General features: G+C 39.4%; 1 protein-coding gene across 1 annotated transcript in view; it reads right to left on the reverse strand.

The window, feature by feature from the left end:
* LOC118625027 (fibrous sheath-interacting protein 2-like) overlaps positions 1–10,525 on the reverse strand; it is an 85,455-nt gene extending 74,930 nt beyond the window's left edge. The window contains 7 exon segments of the mRNA XM_036253344.1: positions 1,400–1,510; positions 2,175–2,316; positions 3,405–3,529; positions 4,826–4,915; positions 5,610–5,771; positions 10,012–10,137; positions 10,427–10,525. Coding sequence (XP_036109237.1) covers positions 1,400–1,510; positions 2,175–2,316; positions 3,405–3,529; positions 4,826–4,915; positions 5,610–5,771; positions 10,012–10,137; positions 10,427–10,525 — 855 coding nt within the window.
* Positions 10,526–14,485: the final 3,960 nt, after the last annotated feature.

Genomic DNA, 14,485 nt, shown 5'->3' on the forward strand with positions numbered 1-14,485 from the left:
CTGCACAGCAAAAGATACAATCATCAAAATGGAAAGGCAACCCACTGTACAGGAGAGCATAATTGCCAATGATATATCAGATAAGGGGTTAATTTCCAATATATATATAGAGTGCTCATACAACTCAACAAAAGGAAGACAAAGAACCCAATTAAAAAATAGGCAGAGGAACTAAATAGACACCTCTCCAAATAGGACATACAAATGGTTAAGAGACATATGAAGAAATGCTCAACATCACTAATCATCAGAGAGATACAAATTAAAACAACAATGAGGTATCACCTCACACCTGTCAGAATGGCCGCCATCAACAAATCATCAAACAACAAGTGTTGGTGAGAGTGTGGAGAAAAGGTGACTGTAGTACACTGCTGGTGGGAATGCAGACTGGTGCAGCCACTATGGAAAACAATATGATGTTACCTCAAAAAATTAAAAAAAGTTGAATTGCCATTTGACCCAGTGATCCCACTTCTAGATACTCTAAGAAGCCTGAAACACCAATCAGAAAGAATATATGTTCCCCTATGTTTGTAGCAGCACTATTTACAATACCTAAGATCTGGATACAGCCCTAATGTCCATCAGTAGATGAATGGATAAAAAAGCAGTGGTACATATACACAATGGAGTACTATGCAGCTGTAAGAAAGAAACATCTCTCATCCTTTGAGATGACATGGAGGGACCTGGAAAGTATCTTCCTAAGCGAAACAAGCCAAACAGAGAAAGACAAGTATCATATGATCTAACTTATTTGTGGAATATAATGAACATAACAGTCTGAGGAATGGGGTAGTCCCAGAGACGTGGAAGTGAGGTACAGACTGACAATCCCCAGAAGAGGGTGTGGTGGGGGAGAGATAAACCACAGAACTTGTATGCATGTCTGCATGAACAATGGACATGGACAACAAAACTGGGGACATGGTGGGGAGGGAGGGGGAAGGTGGAATCAATGGAGGGAAAAGGAGAAACATCTGTAACAAAAATAAATAAATTAAAAAAATAATAAAGTCATTTGAAAAAATATAAAAAGAAAGAGAATTAACTGGTGGGTAAAAGTTGAGAACTTTTCCCAATAAATACTGATTGTAAGAAAAAGTCAGTTATATCATTTTTGTTTTCTATAGGAATTACAAGTATAGTTTATGGTGTGAGAGTCAAAAGTAGTTACATCAAATAATAGGGAAGTACTTTTTGTATTATAGTCAGAATACTACATGGTCAAAATATAGTAAAAATTTCATAACTTTCAGTTTTGTATAATGCATATCATTTGGGAAAACTGACCCATTTTTATTTTATATAGTGTACTTTCAAAAATCAAAACTAGGAAACGTTTCTCCTTTAACAGTCCAAATTACAGCAAATTAGAGGTTCAAGTTAAATCTACCTTTCTGTCATTCTCTTCTTTGTTTCTATGCCGGTGTTTCTCTATCCTAGCTTCTCTTTTAACATCTTCTCCAATCTTTGTTAGAAGTAACATCTCTTTTGTCTTCCATTCCTAGAGAGCACGTTACTGTAATTAGTGTTTACAATAAACCTTTGCATTGTGTCCACCAACAAGCAAATTGGAACAAGCCAAGAGCCTAACAAAATCAGGTCAAGTATAATGCAAGTCATACATTGGGTTTCGAATGGACTTCTTTCCTTCCTGCACTCCCATTAGGAATGCAGGCATGGTTATTTTGGTTATGGTTATTTTTTACTAAAGCTAAATTTTAAACAACTATCCTTTTCACACTGAGGGCTATAGGGTAGTTAAATAGTGTCTAGTAACTTTCACAGTCATCTCTTTAAGAGCAGATATTAGCTTAGCCAGTGTGGCTCAGTGGGTGAGCATCGACCCATGCACCAAGAGGTTGCTGGTTTGATTCCTGGTCAGGGCACACGCCCAGATTTTGGGCCCAATCCCCAGTGGGGGGTATGCAGGAGGTGGCCAATTGATGTTCTCTCCCATCGAATCGATGTTTCTGTCTCCCCCTCTCCCTTATTCTCTCTCTAAAATCAACAAGAAAAAAAAAAGCAGATATTGGCTCATATATATATATAGTTTGTGCTGTTAGCATCATTATTTAATGTAACAACTTGTATGTTCGAGCCATGAAGAAAGATTAATGTGGGTAAATTATTTAGACCAGAAATGACTTTTAAATGTATCTTCTCACCTCTTCCATTTTTCTACGAAGACAAAGTTTTCTTCTTGTTTGTTCTCGCTGTCGTCTTTCTTCTCTGTCCATCCAGAGTAGGCGCTGCTCTTCCGCTGCGCGTTCACGTTGTTCTAATTCCTTACTTATCATATCCAGATATCTAAATTAAAGTGCAAATGCAAGTGAGGGTGAATTGAGTGTCTCCCTTGTTGCATTAGCTGCTTTGATATGCCCAAACTACCTCCTTCCTTACTTTTTATTTCTTAAACTATAGGAAATTTACAGTTTTCCTATCAGTTCTGTTCATGGACTTGTACACCAGCTCTCACTGTATTTTGTTATCCAGGTCTCCCTACCATACCACTATCTGTTTTTATGGCTAAGACAATGAATGGAGCAGATTCAATAATAATATTTTGTGCAGTAATTATTCATAACTCAGTGGGTTTAGGGGTATGAGTTTGCAAAAGAGGCTGAAATAGTGAAAATTGATTTCCAATCCAGAAAAAAAACCCACAAATTTGAATTTCCTAAGAAAAAGATGTATCCTGGGTTGCCTGTGACTTACAAAGCCTTGAACAAATCTTCCTGGGTCTCTGGTGTGTCAATATGCGTGTGGAACTACCAGAGGTTGAACCCATGGAACATGAATGTCAGGCTGTGCAGCCCGATCCCTCACCTTAATGAAGGAGGAAAGAGAGGAGGAGAAAACTGTAATATCCCTCACTTCCTAAGATGTGGGCTTGACCCCAGAATGGTAATGGTTGAACTGAGTAGGTAACATCTGAAAAGCTTACACATTTGCTTCTAGGGACGGTGCATTAGATAGAATTTAATGAAACTTCACTTTTGACTTTGCACTCCCTCCCTCAAATTTAATGCTGTCAGCCCTTAAAGATGAATCATACAAAGCTACTGCTAGAGGCATGTGCTGAAAGATTCTTTTCCTCCATTTCACTACAGGAACGATTTTGGATCTGATTCATTCTTTACTTATCAGTTTGGATTACCTCTAGGACTCCTAGAAACCCTGTCATCTTCTGGTAGAAACTGCTCTTCCTCCCCTTGGCATCAAAGTCCTCCATTTCTGTACCACTTGGTCTCCCTTCCTCTCCATACTGAGGGCAGTAGTGGAGTTAAAAGGTGTTTAGTATGTTAAAAAATCCTAACTGCCATTCTTTCTAGTATTTTTCCAACTTATTTGAGTCCACAGTGTATACATAAAATATACATTAACTTCAATCTCACCTGTGCCCGAGTAATCGCTCCTGGTCCTTAAAAGATTGGTCATCCTCCCGTAACAACCAGTTGTGCAACCGTGCAGCATCAGAATTGTTTTCTTGTAGTTTATTTACTTGATTTGCAAGCATTTTCTATTAAAAAATGTGTATATCATATATATGCGTATATCCATATGTATGTATATATATATTAAATGTTTTTAAAGTTTACAGAACAAAACTGTCCTTTGATATGCCTTTTTATATTTAGTGTTTAGTAAAAATTCTAGTACTTTCTAAATAACTAATTCTGTTTAACTGCATTTAAATTTATTTTGAATCTATTACAGACCTGGGTAACTGAACCAAAGTAAAAATTTCTCTCTCTGAAAATGAAAGATAAATATCTCATCATACATTTCCATCCATTCTGAAAAAATTAAATGAAAATAAGGAAAAAGGGCAGGAGAACATCTAGACAGAGATGAGGAAATGGCGGAAAATATAGACCACTTAAAAGTATAGGTAGCTATTCTCATTTCTATACCACTCTCTCAACCTTAGAACATACATTTCTAAAAGTACACATACACATACCTTTCTAATTTTTATCCAACCCTCTTAATCCTAAAATCTGAATTCACTCATGGACATGTGTGTGCATGACAAACACACACGCACTAACTTTGAGTCAAAAAATTAAAAGGAGCCTGGCTGGTGTGGCTCAGTTGGTTGGGCGTTCTCCCATGGACTGAGAGGTTGCTGGTTCAATTCTGGGTTAGGACACATGCCAAGGTTGCAGGCTTGATCCCCAGTGGGGTGCATGCAGGAGGCAGCTGATCCATGTTGCACTCACACATCAATGTTTCTCTCTCTCTCTCTCTTTCTCTCTCAAAAATCAATGAAACTATTTTTTTAAAAAATTAAAATAAACTTGAAAGGAAGTTACTCTTTATACGCACTCACTCTACACCCAATCATTCCACTTTACCTTTAAAATAATTTTTGCTGGATGAACACAGCTGCATGTGTGTGAATACAAACAAAGGGCACATGTTCTTTGAGTCACCCGAAGGCCATTATAATTATTCACATTTCCCCTCTCCTGTTACTCAAGCTTTTATGTGTTCCAGCCTAAGAATCTTGCTGCCACAATACTCTTCCTATTGGCCTCAACTTAGATAGAAGGCACACACTGGAGTAGCAATTTAATTACTAAATGATGCCAGCTACTACTGACATTAATAGATGACCTGGTTCCTTTTCCTTTCTTGGCCCAATAAAGCAACCCCAAGTTATTATTTATTCCAGCTCTCAATTTTCATTTGGAAAAAATATTTAATTATTCTTGCAAAATTAAAGGTAAAAATATTATAAGAAGATACTTTTTATACCAGTAACCTTTCTTTAAATACTATGTGAGAAACCAAATTTAAGTATTTAACTTACTTGTACTCTTATGTAGTTTCTTTCATAGTCTAATTTCAAATTGGTAAGATATTGCCTGTATGTATTAAATTCTCTCAAGTCACATACAACCTAAAAAACAAAACAATAACAAAAAATATAAATATAAACATTTAAAAATCATACCAATCACTTTCAGGAGGAAAAACAGTAATAATATACAACTTGATAACATTTTTTTATCAAGAGTAATAAAGTGCTAATAATTTTGTAAACAGTATCTCTGTACAATTGTTTAACAGCAGGAAGTTCCTATCCAAATGTCATTACTTTTTACAATACGACATAAATTTAATATAGATAGTTGGAGTTATTAAGATACAATACTAATGTAATGATAATGTTTAATACAAATTAGAATATAAGACTACTCTTATGTTCTGTCAACATTCCAGCAGGCTAATTTTGCTGTGTTCCTATTCTGTCTCAAGTTTTTAAAAATTTCATAAGAAATAATCCTTGACAAGCATACAGAACCATTGGAGACAGAGAAAGAGAACTATGTTACAGTTGGGAAATTATCTTTATATCCTCAACTTATTTGGTAATCATCTTTTGATATTTCAGATTTAAAAAGGTGGAAGAAGTAGTATCATTTAGTAGTAGTATGATTTCCCTTAACCCAAAATACTAATTTATAGAATTTCTCAGTATCTCTCATGACCAAGTTAAAGTTCAAACCCCACCATAGTAGTGAGGTATAGAAGCAAGCTTATATCAAGTCTTAGAAGTTGTCAATGATTTAAAAAAGTACTTTTCAACCCACTTTATTATCACTGGTGATGTAGCCATCTTTCTTTAATTTCTTCAGGATATATTTGCGTGAATAGTATTCTTTTAAATGTGGATCATGAAGACTTTTATATTGGTTTTCCAAAAGTCGACAATAAGGATCAGTCAGGTTAAAACCATAAGAAGGTTGAAAAAGCTGTAAAACAGATTTAAAAAGATGACAAATGTAAAATTAATGAATTTTATTTTTAATTATCAACCTATTAAAATGTCTAGAATGTTCATTAAAAATAAAGCATGCAAGAAGAATTTGAAGTGGGGAAAACCAGCAACAGAAAGACATAGTGTAAGTAATGCTAACTGCTTATTCTTTTCCCCCCACGGACCTGAATTATTCTAAAAACCCACCCTCACTCAATTCCTCCACTGATCTCCATCAGTCCCTGGTCCTGAGCCAGAGAAGAAAGGAAGAGGGGAAAAGAAAGAGAATGGGATAAATTTTGTTTTTATGTATAAAGCTAATGCTAAGTTTCTTCATTTCCCTCCTCCCTCTTCCAGGTCAAGACACTGCATTCAAAGTATAAAGACATAATATTAATTATGACTGTCATATCTCAATCATCTGAAAATGGAAAATGGAAGAAACCCAACAATTTCTGAGTGCTACTGTCAGAAAAGAATTCAAGATCTGAATTATAAAGGTCAATATATTGATGAGCCAGTTTATAAAGGATATTGATAGGAATTCAGATTTCTCCAAATGAAAGATCAGCTGCAACCTTGTGCAATAGCCATTAGCATGTAAATGAAGAAAAATATCAACTAAGAGTCATGTTTCTATATCTGCGAATTTAGAGGAAATAAACAGCTCAGTTATTGAATCTCATTTGTAAATTAAAACATTACCAAAGTGGTGTGTGTGTGTGTGTGTGTGTGTGTGTGTGTGTGTAAGTTCTTAATCCATTTTTCTTTTTTCTTTTCTTTTTTTTTTTTTTAATCCTCATCCCAGGACATTTTTCCATTTTTTGTACAGACAGAGTGGGAGGGAGAGAGAGGAAGAGAGAGAGAGGGAAACATCGATGTGAAAGGGACACATTGAGTGGCTGCCACCCGCACGACCAACCAGGGCCGGGGACAAACTGCAACCGAGGTACATGCCCTTAGCGGGAACCGAACCCGGGTCTCTCCAGACCGCAGGCCGACGCTCTAACCGCTGAGCCAAACCGGCCAGGGCTAATCCATTTTTCAATAGCAGCATGTTGTTAATGTGTTAAGGGAGAACCTGTGAAAGAGAAAAAGGGGAGGACAGAAGTAGGTGTAGACGTTGTCCTAATGTCCTGACATTATTTTTGTTTCCCTTCATATTTTTTTTTGGCCAGGAAAACAGAATTTTGAGTCTAAAGTAGTGTGAAAGCAGGAACTGGCCCAAGTGACAGGCAACTGGAATGTGTGGGAGATGTCAGATCTCAGCACACCTGCTCCATTTGCAGGCATCCAATTCGATTGATAAGACTCCACAGTCCTGACCTGTCTACATGCGCCAATTTGTGACCTCTGTGTTCTGTCTGGCAGTAGCCATGTCGGTCAAATTCTGATCACTAAGGAGCCTGGTTGGGTAGGATCCTCAGAGAACTCCCTTAAGGTAGGTGGTAGGATGCTTCATATGTGGGCAAAAGGGCATATTGGTGGAACCTGATGAGATGCTAGGTTTCCTTTTTCATTGAAAGTTTCCTTGGAAAGTTTCTGTTCTCTTGCTTACCACCAGACTTTAATTCCTTCCGGGGTCCTAAGTCATTATGAGTACTTCCTTAACTTCCAGTGCTTCCAGAGAAGGCAAAGAAAGGAAAATTTCAGATAGACAAATGGAGAGGGAGAAAAAGATAGAAACATCGATGTATTGATGTGAGAGCAAAACAGAGATTGACTGCCTCCTGTATGCCCCCTACTGGGGGATGGAACCCAAAATCCAGGTATGTGCTCATACCAGTGATCAAACTGGTGACCTTTTGGTGCATGGGATGACGCTCAACCAACTGAGCCACACTGGCTGGGCTAGTGTAACCCTTCTGTTGTCAATTAAAATAATTGGTTTGTTTCCCTTAACAAAAACAAAAACCCAAAACTAAAAGTATAAATATAAAGCATTATCCCATCAAGGAGCTTTTACTGGAAGAAAAGGAAAGTTCTCACAAACTCAGTCTTCAAAGAAATAGTTTGGTTCCTCGTTATAATTAAATGAAGACAGTTTTGGGGGAATAAATGTAACAAAGAATAGAGAGAAAAATCTACCTTTTTATTTATTCATTTATTTTAAATCCTCACCCGAAGACATTTTTCCATTTATCTTCAGATAGAGTGGGAAGGGGAGAGAGAGAAACATTGATGTGAGAGAGATACATTGATTGGTTGCCTCCCACACAACCACAACTCAGGTATGTGTCCTGCACTGGAATCAAATCCACGAATCTTTATTCTGCGGGCTGATGCCCTAACCGCTGAGCCAAACCAGCCAGGGCCAGAGGACATCTTTTTAGAAAGTAGTTGACATGTAAAATAATATTTGATAGAAAATGGTAATGCACCAAACAATATATCTGAAGAAGCAGACAAAAGAAAGACAGGGCTAAGTTTAGACACAAAAGAGTGACATAGATTTTAAGCATACTTTAGGACAGCTAGTTTGTGTGCATGTGACTCAGCTAAATTGTTTGACGTAGGCATGTTTTTAGTTAGCTTGCTCTATTGTAGTAGAAAATATTTATTTTTAAAAACAAATGTTTTCCAGAAGCAAAACTTGCTTAAAGAAATCATGTTTAGCCCTGGCTGGTTTGGCTCAGCGATTAGAGCATCGGCCCATAGACCAAAGAGTCATAGGTTTGACTCCGGTCAAGGGCACGTACCTTGGTTGTGGTTCGGACACCAGCCCTGGTTGGGGGCATGCAGGAGGCAACCAGTCAATGTGTCCCTTGCACGTCAATGTTTCTCTTTCCCTCTCTCTCTCCCCCCCTCCCATTCTGTCTGAAAATAAATGGAAAAATATCCTCAGGTGAGCATTTAAAAAAAATCATGTCTATTAAGCAAGTATCAGATGCCAAGGGGCCTACTCATTTCTGATGTCATAGAGAGTAGAAGGGTAAGAGGGTCACTTAGAATTCTTCCTTGTAGAATTTTTTATGATATTAATCACTAAAACTATTAAAAAAGAATATACTATGTCGTGGCTGGTTTGGCTCCATGGTTAGAGCGTCGGCCCTCAGACCAAGGGGTATTGGGTTCGATTCCCAGTTAAGGGTACTTGGGTTGCAGGTTTGATCCTGGCCCCAGTTGGGGTCCTGCTCCAGGCAACCAATCAATGTGTGTCTCTCTCTCTCCTTCCCTACCTTCTTTCTACTCCATCTAAATGTAAATGGAAAAATATCTCAGGTGATAATTAAGCAAAAAAAAAAAAAAAAAAGGATTGTACTGAACCTCCTTCAGTGTTAGTTCCTGAGTCAAGGCCTGCAGAGGTTCAAGGGTGGGAGTAGCATTGAGGACTGAAAACTAGAAAGGGTTTGAGGGAAGTACACACTATAACCCAGTATGATTTAAGTTATAAAATTATAACTATAAAATTATAGTGTTGAGGAAAAGTATACAAGCCAAGGGCAATGCAAATTCTAAGAAAATATAAGCTCGTTGGGGGCTCTGATAGTTCAGAATGAAATCTTGAAAGATGGCTGAGATTCAGATTGAGGAGAAGAGGAGGGGATGCCAGGTTTGGGAGCAAGGTGAATGAAAGCACAGAAGCATTAATGTGGTATCTGTGGTCACGTGTGTGTATTAGACCCCGGCTGGAGGAAACTGAGGTTCTGGGTTGGAGTAAAGAGTGGATAGGAAGGTTGGAGGATATCATGGAATCTCTAAGAGAGTCAGAGCCTTCTTCCATTAATGTGAGGCTAAAGCACCTAAACATGTTAACTCATTTCAATTCCATTTTCCCCTCACTTTTGTGTATGAAATCGAATTTCTCTCAAAACAAAATCATAAAGAAGTTTCTGTAATGAGAGCTTTGTCCAAGTTTTATTGGTTAAAATCATAACATCATTAAATGCCAGCCAGCACCAATAATTTTCCATCGTTTAACCAAACACACTTATTTATAGGTAAATAAAATCTCACTAGATATGTCTTAAGTGTTATTATAAAGAAAAGTTAGTATGCTTCCACAAATTGAGAGAACTAAAAATTGAAACTTTCTAGCCTGTTTCTGTGCAAGCCTTACGAGATGAAGTTGCTTGGCATGAGTCCTAAACAATACCTTGGTTTAGATGTGGGGTTTGATTTGTTTGCTGTGAATGTTAATATGAATTCCCTTAATGGAGTTTGTATAATGTAGTGTCTGACTTGAACAGCAAGAAGAAATGGGCAAAGACAACCGATGTCAAGACAGAAATTACCTTCTCACTTAACTTCGTGGTGTAGTATACGGTATTGCTCCCTGGGATCACAGGCAGCTTGACCCCAAGAGGCAGATCCAGGAGTTCAGCTGCTCCTAGGCCTGGAATGTGGGTTTTGTGCACGACCTGTCAGGTAAAATGGGAGACTTTTGTCTTTCCTTTTAGACTTTATTTGCTTAGTTTAGGCCAATCTACTCCTACTTTAACCAAAGGAAGCAAAGATCATACAGTCAGGGTTGAAGGGAGCCACCCTGCCACACAGCCCTGAAGACCTTTAGGTCACCAGCCAGTTGCGGACCCCGCTACACACTGCACCGCACGAGGGCGCCCGAAGCAAGATGGGTAGGAACCGGGCCGCCCGTGGCTCTCGCTGCCCCGCCCACCCGGGGACAAGGACCTAGGCCTCCTCACTCACTTCTCCACACTGCTTCATGTCTTCAACCACGCTGCTGGTGGCTGTCTTGGTGGCGGCAACGCCAGCAGGCTTGGAGCAGGAGCTGAGGTAGAGCTCCATCGTAGGCCCTGGATCCTCCCTCCACGTCCCTTGTCCTAAGGGACCTGGAATGGCCAGTACCCTGTCCTGAGGCCCCACCCTCTCAGCATTCCAGGTCCGAATGTGGGGCTCACAAAGGGCGGAGCCCTCAGAGGGCCTTCCCTCTGGCTTGAGGTTTGAGCATCCAGAGTTGGGGAGATCAGTCTTGGGGCCTGGTCTAAGAGGCCCACAATCGAAATATCATCTCTCCCTCAAACTGACACTGAACCAACAGTCAAATCACACAAAACCCACCACATTTAAAGCTTTGCTGGCTCATAGCTGGTCGTTTCTTCTGGCGTCCAAGGAGCTATGGTTCCAGAAAAAGGAAAAATCCAGGAGTGATTGTGCCGCTCGTACTGGGGCCAGAGGCCTGGCTTTCCACCTGTCCCCGCATGTGCACCATGACCACACCCTATCCCAGGCTCCCACAAGCTCTTCCCACTGCAGATCTTACATAAGGTCCAGGCTTGTATATGGCATGTTGCCTTCCTCTTATCCTCCTCCCTATAGTCTCCCTCTTCTTTCCAGCTCTCCTCTCTCCCTTCCACTCCCTCCTCTCTGCCTCCTTTGCTTTCTCCTGTAGCTCTCTCCTGTCAGCCCTCTGCCCAAAATATATCACGTGCCGGACTCGTTTGTCCAGCCATTGAACTGGGCACTGGAAATTCAGTGGTGAGTAAAACAGCACCCTTTTCTTGAAGGAGCTGATTAGACTGAGGACATTGAGGGCAGTGGCTGTCCTTGATTTCAGGAATTTGGACGTAGCCTCTTAGATTCCTCATTCTCTGTTATTCCTGGGCCATGTAGTAATAATATCTACCATGTATTGAGAATTTATTAACTCCAGACACTGTGCTAAATACCACACTTAATCTTGATCACAGCCTTGTGAATAATTACCCTTTTTTATTCAAAGATTAAAGAAGAATTATAATCACTATTAGTGTCCCCAGAGACAGTTTCTTAATCAATACATCTGCTCTGTTTGTTTTGAGCTACTCATATGCTTGGGACTCCTAAGTTTGAAATCTTACCGAAGGATGTAGTCCCCAGTCGGCTCTCCATGTGGGTGTGTCACAGTCATTCGAAATTCAGTGCACCCAAATTCAACCCACACTCTCCACCACAGCAGGACAGAGCAAAGACCCTGTTCTCCCTGCATTTCCCATATCTACCCAAGTCAGACACTGAGAAATGCTCCTGGATACTTTCCTTTCCCCCTCTTCCCCACATTTATTTGATCTCGTAGTCCTACTGATTTTATCACTGAAATTAACTGGTCCTTTCTTCTCTATCTCTATGGTCCTCCCACAGTTAAACCACTCTTCTTGTTTTTTTGTTTTGTTTTGTTTTGCTCTGTGTGATTGCCACAGCCTTATAACAAACATCTTCCTACCTACCACCATTTATTCTCAACAGTCAGTCTTTTGTCAAATTGATCTTTGATGTCTTTTCTCGACCCTGCATTAAACTCTTAATTTCTCCCAGGAAGACAACACACTGAATATAACAGCCTCTGTGACTTGGTCCCTGTATTAGTTTCTAATTGCTGCTGTAATAAATTACCACAATCTTAGTGGCTTAAAATAACACACAGGTGCCATCTTATAGTAAGTGAGGTCACCAGTCTGAAATGAATCTCACTGTGCTGAGATGAAGGTGTTGGCAAGGCTGAGTTTCTCTGGAGTCTGTAGGATACCATCTATCTCCTGTTCTTTCTGGCTTCTAGAAGCTTCCCTTTTCTCCCTCTTCAAATTCAGTGTGTAACATCATCAGTTCTCTCTCTGACTCTGACCCCTGCTTCCCTTTTCCATAACTAAAAATATTTTGATTATACTGGGCCTATCTAGATGACCCAGGATAATTTCTTTATTTTAAGGCCAGTTGATGAGCAACCTTAATTCCATAAGGAATCTTAATTCCCCATTGCTATGAAACATAACATTCACAGGTCTTAGAAGTTAAAGTGTAGACAACTTTGGGTGATGTCATGCTACCTATCTCAGATATTTTCTCCCTTTTTAAGACTCAGCTTCCATATACCACTTTCAAAATTGAACCTGGAATGATGCAGAATTGTTGGCAGTTAGTTTCCTACACCGAGCCTGCTGATTCCAGTCCTGGCTAATTTCAGTCAGCCTTTCAGACTTGTTAAGTATTGTCACCTCTAGAAAGGCTTTCTGACCAATTCTTTCTGTTTCACTTCATAAAGCATTTTTCACGTTACCTAAAAAATATCTCTTTACCTGTCAGTCTCACTTTAATAGAGTGGAAGCTCCTTGAAAGCAGGTGTTGGCTTATTCAGCTCTATGTGCACAGCAGCTACCAGAGTGTCCAGCAAGCATTTAGTGAGCCCTACGTCTATTTTTAATGTCATTAGCCAACCTGAATGAGAACCTATGGAGCGTTTCTAATTTTAGAAGATTATTCTGATGACAATATGGAGGGTGTATTTGTAGGGGAGCGACTGGAAGCCTGGGAGAATTCATGACATGTAGTCACATAGGCAAGAAACAAACATGTACAGAAATGCGTCAAAGGTGATCAGAATGAAGGGAAGAAAATGGATTTGAGAGACATGTGAGGCAAATTGTCATAACGGGGTTTCCTCATCTCACTTACTTGAAAACAACAGAGTTGGAGGGAATGATTGCTGTTGTGAAGCTGGTAAGGGTAGATGACAAATGTGGATTGTAGAGGGAACAGTTAAGCCAGAAAAGTAAATGAGTTCCCTAAAGAAGCATATCAAATATGTGAGCTGTTTTTATAGGAAAGCCATGGGAAGCTGAGAATAGAGAGGCAGGAATCTACATTTATGTGTAACGAAGGATTTGATGCATTCTTGGAGCTGTTAAAAATGAGAATGTATCTGGGTTTTATGTAGTTTGGGGTCTCTTCAGAGACCATATTTATTGGCATTTGTTTCATAACAAACCATTCACAAAACTGAATGGCTTTAAACAATGATTTATTATTTCTCACAACTCTGGGTTTGCTGTATTTCTTTTGGCCTGGGCTGGCTCAGCTAGGGCTGAGTTACCTAGTATGGCTTCACTCACATGTCCAGGGCCTCGGATGGGATGGCTGGAGCGGTTGGGATTGCTGGGCCACTTTCTGCAGATGTTCTTTTCATCCACCAGGTGGTTAGACCATGCTTTTTACATGGAATTCTCAGTGTTCCTAGCATCAAGAGAGTTGGTAAACATTAATGTGCTTTTGTGTGTTTCAAATCTTTGCTTGCATCACATTTTCTATCACCACCTTGGCCCAAGCAAGTTACATAGCCAAGCCAAGTCAGCATAGGAGGGTTTGGTTGCCATAAGGTTTGCTTCCTTGGCATGGAAATCATTACTACAAAAATCATTATAGTTCATTCTCTGATCCCTATGATTCATGCCCCTTCCATATTTAAAAACTACCACTTGTAAGATTACCAAAACTTTTATTCAATTATGAAATTTCATTCAATTATCAGTTCAGTATCTTGTGATCTACAGTCATGTCTAGGGGAAGTTCCTTAGATACTGTCTTTGTTAATTTAGAGATCTATGAACTTAACTATAGCTAAGTAATAAATTTTCCAAATACTTTAGTCTTAAAAGACTAAAGTTTGGAATTTCAGCTCGAAGAATGAAGGCTTAGAGCTGGAATTGGCTCTTTTTAAAGTTATTAGGAAATTCTTTTGGATTTTATTTTTAAGATTTGTCAGGAAAAACAAGAATAGTCTAGTGTTAATTTTTGCCCAATCCTGAGGCAAGAAACTTCTGTGTTCTCTATGCAGTACCTGGTGGGAATAGGTACTACTCTTTTAAGCTCTGTGGTGAGTGCCCAGCAATAGTTCAAATCCTTTTGAGTGCTTCTCTCCATGGTGTCTGGTATTTCTCTCACACATGCATGCTGACCGATCGGCAGGGACTACTCAACGAGGACCTTCTGCACATC

Source organism: Molossus molossus, unplaced genomic scaffold (assembly GCF_014108415.1).
Source record: "Molossus molossus isolate mMolMol1 unplaced genomic scaffold, mMolMol1.p scaffold_m16_p_11, whole genome shotgun sequence".
Lineage (NCBI taxonomy): Eukaryota > Metazoa > Chordata > Mammalia > Chiroptera > Molossidae > Molossus > Molossus molossus.